This window comes from Geospiza fortis, unplaced genomic scaffold (assembly GCF_000277835.1).
Source record: "Geospiza fortis unplaced genomic scaffold, GeoFor_1.0 scaffold112, whole genome shotgun sequence".
In the NCBI taxonomy this organism is placed as follows: domain Eukaryota; kingdom Metazoa; phylum Chordata; class Aves; order Passeriformes; family Thraupidae; genus Geospiza; species Geospiza fortis.
The window spans coordinates 15,264,857-15,270,856 of NW_005054298.1; the positions used below are offsets into that span (position 1 = coordinate 15,264,857).

At 38.2% G+C, this 6,000-nt stretch overlaps 1 protein-coding gene across 5 annotated transcripts in view; it reads left to right on the forward strand.

The window, feature by feature from the left end:
- Positions 1–6,000, forward strand: part of SLC4A10 (solute carrier family 4 member 10) — a 166,560-nt gene that overhangs the window by 108,191 nt on the left and 52,369 nt on the right. For all 5 annotated transcript variants that reach the window (XM_031057835.1, XM_031057838.1, XM_031057842.1 and 2 more), the window contains one exon: positions 3,632–3,820. In XM_031057835.1, coding sequence (XP_030913695.1) covers positions 3,632–3,820 — 189 coding nt within the window. The remainder of the gene's footprint in view (positions 1–3,631; positions 3,821–6,000) is intronic.

Consider the following 6,000-nt stretch of genomic DNA (forward strand, 5'->3'; position numbering starts at 1 on the left):
TTATGTTTCTGACAGTGCTTTTATGGTACATTTAACTTTTATTACAAACACTGTAATAAAGCGTGGGATTGCCTGTGAGTAATCTGCTTCTCTGTTTGACCCTACACCTGTCTTTTGTTCGGCTTTCACCTTCTCACTTACCCAGGTTCCTGCATTTGTTTGCTTTATTTTCAGCTTAGCATGTGGTAATAACCTCTGCAGAGAAACTGTCAGGTTTTGTTCCTTTGGCTATGGTTAAATTGTAGATCTTCCAACTTCTAAGTAGCACTGTCTTTTTGTGTGGTTGTTTTGTGTTTTCCCATGTTAGCCACAACTGTAGGAATCCTTTTAGATTGCACAAGTCAATCTCAGCTTGCAAAATTTATTTTTTATGAGGCATTCACTGTGCCTGCAGTTCTGAACTGCAAGCTGGGAATTTTGGCCTCGTCTCTGCAATTTACGGTTTTGTGAAAGACTTGCTCTTGTTCCTCAGTAAAATTGCACACAGTTATTTTAAAAAGCAGACATTTTTCATTCTTTATTTCCTTTTCAAATATTATGGACTTGAATATTTGAACCAAATAATTTCAGGTAAAGCTGGAAATAGAATCTGTGTCTCGAGGCACTGGAATGCTCTGCCCTCTTGGATGAACTGCTAAATCTGCCACCTTAGATAGCTTGTTGATAATCACCATTGTAAATTATGTAAATGGGTCTTGGTTCACAAGTGCAGCCCAGGAGCCCTAATTGTTGGGTTTGTATTGCTCCTCCTGCCTGACTCACTAGGGAAGGATATATTTGTGTTCCTCTTTAGATATCCATGAAGATAAAGGATGGTGTTCCACCTGATTGTCCTCCATAAAGTGATGTATTAGGGTTGCTTGGTTTTTCTTTCCTGTCTTTAAGGGCAATGACCACAAGCCAGAAAAACTTTGGCTTTTAAATTAGGCTTTGTAGTCAGCTATCACTGCAATCATGATGCATACAAAAGCCTTTGTGTTTTATATTTTGTCACTAATCTCTCATTTTGTTCTACAACTATGAAGTTATGAAATTTGGAAAGCTGAATACCAGTACCCTTGCTGGTATACACTGAATTCAGTTTCTGCTGCAAACTGTCAGTGCTAACCTCTATCAGGAGAATATGAGCCCAGTAATTTCTTTTTGGGCTTCACAGGTATTTTGATAGAAATACAGTATGTTTTCTAGAAATTTATTCTATGTTTCACCTGAGCATTCTGTGTATTATTGCACATGAGGTGATGAGCACACTGTGAACCTGGTGCAGTGGGGAGTGAGCTGTCACCACACTTGAAACCTCCTTATTGTCCATTTTCCTGGACCTGTGGGGGCTCCACGTGGGTCTGGCCACGTGTCTCTGTACAAAGCTGCAGAGTGTGACAGACACCTCCAGAGTGAGTGGAAGCAGCCAGCCTGCTTTTGCATCCTTGCTGACTCTAGAGGTGGCACAGATGGAATTTTCTCTGGTGGGCCACACATGAGCCATGCTGCATTTGAACTGATAGAAATTGTCTGCACCCCAGTGCTGTAATTCACAGCCTGGGTAAATTGTTCACAGGTGGTGATGAGTTACAGCTCAGTTACTGTAATAGCTTGTTAAAGTACTCACATTGCTCACATTTACTCACAAAATTAATTTTATACAGATGATATATTGTAACTGAGTATGAATGGAGAAAACATTCTTGAAATACATGAAACCCCAAGTTTCTTTGAATTCTTTTAAATGACCAGGTCAGGGAGAATATCTGTCTTTAACAGCTTGAGAATAATATTTCATGGTTCCAGTATCAACCAAGATTCCTTACTGAAGAAACATCCTACTTTAGTGTGCTTGATGTCAACTAGCACACTGTCACACTGTCACGTTGCAGTGTGAGCATTTAACAGAATGGGTAACACTGTGCTGCTGGATGTTCCACAGCTTCATATGGTAGTGAAGCATCCTTGAAAAATTGAACGGTTAGCCATGTCTCTGGCTAGAAGGGGTCTGTGCAGAATTTAAAAGGGCATTCAAGGGGAAAATTCTTTAAAACAAAGATTCTTTCCTCCTTTTTTTTTCATATGGAGTGTGAAGAAATGGCTGCCTGTTCTAAATACAAAAGTGAAGACCAGGGCTTTGGAAATATGTACAGCTTCAACTGATGTGAGCATGTAGGCTCTTCTACTTACAGGATTAAGTGATTACAGTCTATTTTGAAAATTAAATGTTTAAAATGTTCCTTTTGGCCATTTAATATTGGAATTTAACCATGCTGCTCTTGTTTTCACGACAATCTTTGCAATTAAGGGTGATACTGATATTGCAGTGGCCTGGGCTTTTAAAACCTATTTTGCGAAGCGTGGGAAGAAACTGAAAAGGAATCCCATAATAATAGGGGTGGATGGACACAGTCTTTCCTATTCCAGCTCACATCTGTGCAGGGCTTGAAAAAAAAAGGGTTAAAATACAACAATCTTTCAGAAATTTGGCTGTATTTAAGCTCCTGCTGCTACTACTGCAACTGGGTCTATGTTAAAAGAATGACAGCTGGAGGGAAATACCAAGGCAAGAAAGCACATCTTCACTCTTTCAAAAACTGAATGCATCTTCCCTTATTACATGTGGCAGTAGTGCTACAGTAAAAGGGAAGTCATTGTAAAAACCCAAAAAACTCTAGGTAAGCCACTTCTTTCTAGCAGGAAATAAAAACTGTTAGTCACCACACTGGCACCAACCCTGTGGCTTTTGTGGCTGTTAACAAGCCTAGCAGAGCATCCTAGGGAAAGGAAGAGGATAGGGATTTGATTTTCTTTTTCCTGTAATTTTCCCTCCTAAATGGATAATCTTAAATGTTGAGATGATCCTCAGCAGTTAGTATATTTTAATATTTTATTTGGAATATAGTGTTATTCCAGGAATGACACCATACAAGTAGAGTTGTTCTTACCTATGAGCAAATAGTGTTGAATATGAATATGTAAAACTATTTTCTGCTAGTGCACTGCAAAAATGGTTGTAATTTCTTAGCAGGGGGATCAATTTCACTCTCACTTCTTGAAATTATCCTCTTGCAGTAACATGTACATCTGGCAGTAGAAATAGATTCTATTTGGTATTGACAAATAATGCAGCAATTTTTCTGTATTGTCTTACCTGAACTTTGTTTGCATTGCACTGGAGGTATTGTAATTATAGCTACAAAAAAGAAAGACTGTCATCTCCTGTGGTAAGTACAAAGGGAATTAAAAAAGTTTCCTCACAGCCAGTCCTTTGTAGGAAATAGAATAAGGGTTATTTGGAAAAAAAGACATACAAATCATAACCCTGGATTTAAATATGTTATATGTAAGAGTGCTTAAGAACTGACTTCAATGTCATTGCGTAGGTGACCTTAATTTGTGAACAGCATAATTTTTTGAGGGTTTTTTAAAATATTAATAACATCCTTTTGTCCCTGCCCTTCCCCTGTCTCTCTCCTCCTGAAAGTGAAACACTTCTAGATAAAACTTACATTAAATTCTGTTGCATTAAAGGAACTGGTGCACTTAATTTCTAATCCTATAGGGTACTAATCATTATTATTGCAATTTAAGAGACAAATTGTTACCTCTTTCCCCTCTTTTATTATGTTTGTGTATGTATTTTCAGATATGATTCTGGACCAGCAGGTGGGTTCTGGGCAGCTCAGTGAGGATGTTCGTCACAGAGTGCATGAGGCATTGCTGAAACAGCATCACCACCAGAACCAGAAGAAGCTGAGCAACAGGATCCCAATTGTAAGATCCTTTGCTGATATTGGAAAGAAGCAGTCTGAGCCCCATTCCATGGATAAAAATGGTAATGCTTTATTTTGCATTTTGAACCTTCAGTAACATCTGCCTGTTGGTATTGCATGTGCGTTGTACCCACAGTTTAACAGTGTGATTCTGCTCTGAAAAGCTACCCTGTAAAAATGGTACTTTTTGCATGAGAGTAGCTCCTCTTAAGCATTCAGAAATACACCTGCTCAAATTTGAAATCTGGCTACCTTGCACAACTCAGGGCTGGGCAGAGCCAGATTTCAAGGGAAGTCTCTGAGGTGTTGGAAGCTGTGCTGGGTATCCTGGGTGGCTGGCATGGTGTGTTTCCAGTGCAGCTTTAGGTGTCCTGTGCAGTTTGTCAGACTGAACTTGAGCATCTTTGCACAGGGTTGTTCTGAGCTGTGGACAGGCTCCATCAGTGCCAGGAATGTGGTGGGACTATTTTTGACTTCTGTTGACTATCCAGGACCTATTTATTTAAAATGTAGTGGATTGTTGAATCAGTGTATGCATTAGCTAGAACTCAACTGCTGCTTCAGATTTTATAGGTGAGTTTGAAGGCTTGAAAAATGAGGCAAACATTTCAAGATAACACTGTTGGAGAGACGTCACAAAAGTTGTACGTTGTTCTTTCAAAAAATCCTTTTTGGGAAAATCAGGATAATGCAAAGGAGAAATGTTTGCAGAATGGTTCTAGAGTAAAATGCTGACATAACTTTCTTTTCTCCCTTGCTTTTACAGAAGACCTTAGAAGGCATTATTGTTGCAGGTCATCATAATGAAAGATAATTTCTTATTGCCCCTTCCTTATTTGCATAAACAAAGGTCTGTGTTATGAAATTTGCAGCCAAATTTTGCAAATATTTTTCAGTTAACTCTTATTCCAGAAATAAAGTGTGGTGAAATCCTGGTCCCTTCTTCTGTCACTTTGTTTCAGAGCTCTATGAGCTCCCCATCCCTTTGGGAAGTGGGGAGTGAGGAAACAGCCATGGCACAGGGAAGGTCAGGATTGCAAGAGGAATCTATGTGCTCTGAGGCACAGGACAGAAGGCAGAGAACAGTTGTGTGGCTGATTTGGGAAGATGGGGCTGCCTATATATAATAAAAGTTAACTTGATTTCAAGGAAGAAGGTTTTTTTCGATCATTGCCATATAAAAGTTTTAAGAGATCTAAATCTAGTTGCTTCCCTGGGGGAGATTCTAGACCTAGAAGGCAACATATAATTTCATCTGATGAGGATATGAAATAGAAACCTTAATTGTGGCAAAGTGTCACTCTAAGAGTGAGGAAAAAAAAAATTTACTAAGATGTGTCTGATCATGCATATGGATGCACAAGAGTAAATGTAAGTAGGATGATTGTCCATCCTTTTTAAGGCAACTTTCTTGTTGATTTATACAGCTTTTGCTGATGACTTTAAACAAATATCCAGGAGATACTAGAGAAAGTTAATGATATAATGATCCTGTACTTAATTTCCACAGGATGTAAGATGGCAGCTTGCATTCTGTTAAGCTTTTTGCACTAGATCTTATGTAATAAATAGGCATTAATTGCTTTAAGAAGAACCTTCAGGGCAAGCTGTGAAATTGTCATAAGCTCAATTTTGGTAACTTTATGTGTCTGTAAGTGGAAGTGATGCAGTAATTCACTCCAGAAACATCCTGCTTTTGCCTAAGTTTCTTCTGGCAAACTTCCTAGCTCTTCTTAAATTCCCCCCAAAAATAAGTTCTCATCAGGATAGCTTCTAAGTCCATATTAAACACACTAATTTTATATACTCAGTAGTTAAGTGATTCTCTTAAGTAGGGAGACATGTTCTTACAGATTTTCATTTGTCTGTCCCTATTTTGCGAGATGAAAAAATGCTAAATGCATAGTTCATGTGCTTGTGTAGAAATGTCTCAGAGTGCTCTGACCTCTGTTAAAAAAATCTTGGTCACTTTTACGGTGTTAATTTAAAATAAATGTACCAATAGACATAATAGAAATTATATATGTTTGTGAAAAATAGAATAACCTGTGGAGATTCAATAATTTTCAGGAAGCTTATGTGAAAGTATATCAGATTTCTATCTAAATTACAGTGAAAAATCCTAAGCATGAACTTTTTGGACAGAAATTTTTAAAAATCAGTTTGTGGCATTGTTCTTCTACTTGCATCCTTTAAGTGCTAATGCACGTTTGGCTGTCTCCTGCATTGACCAGGAGCTTTG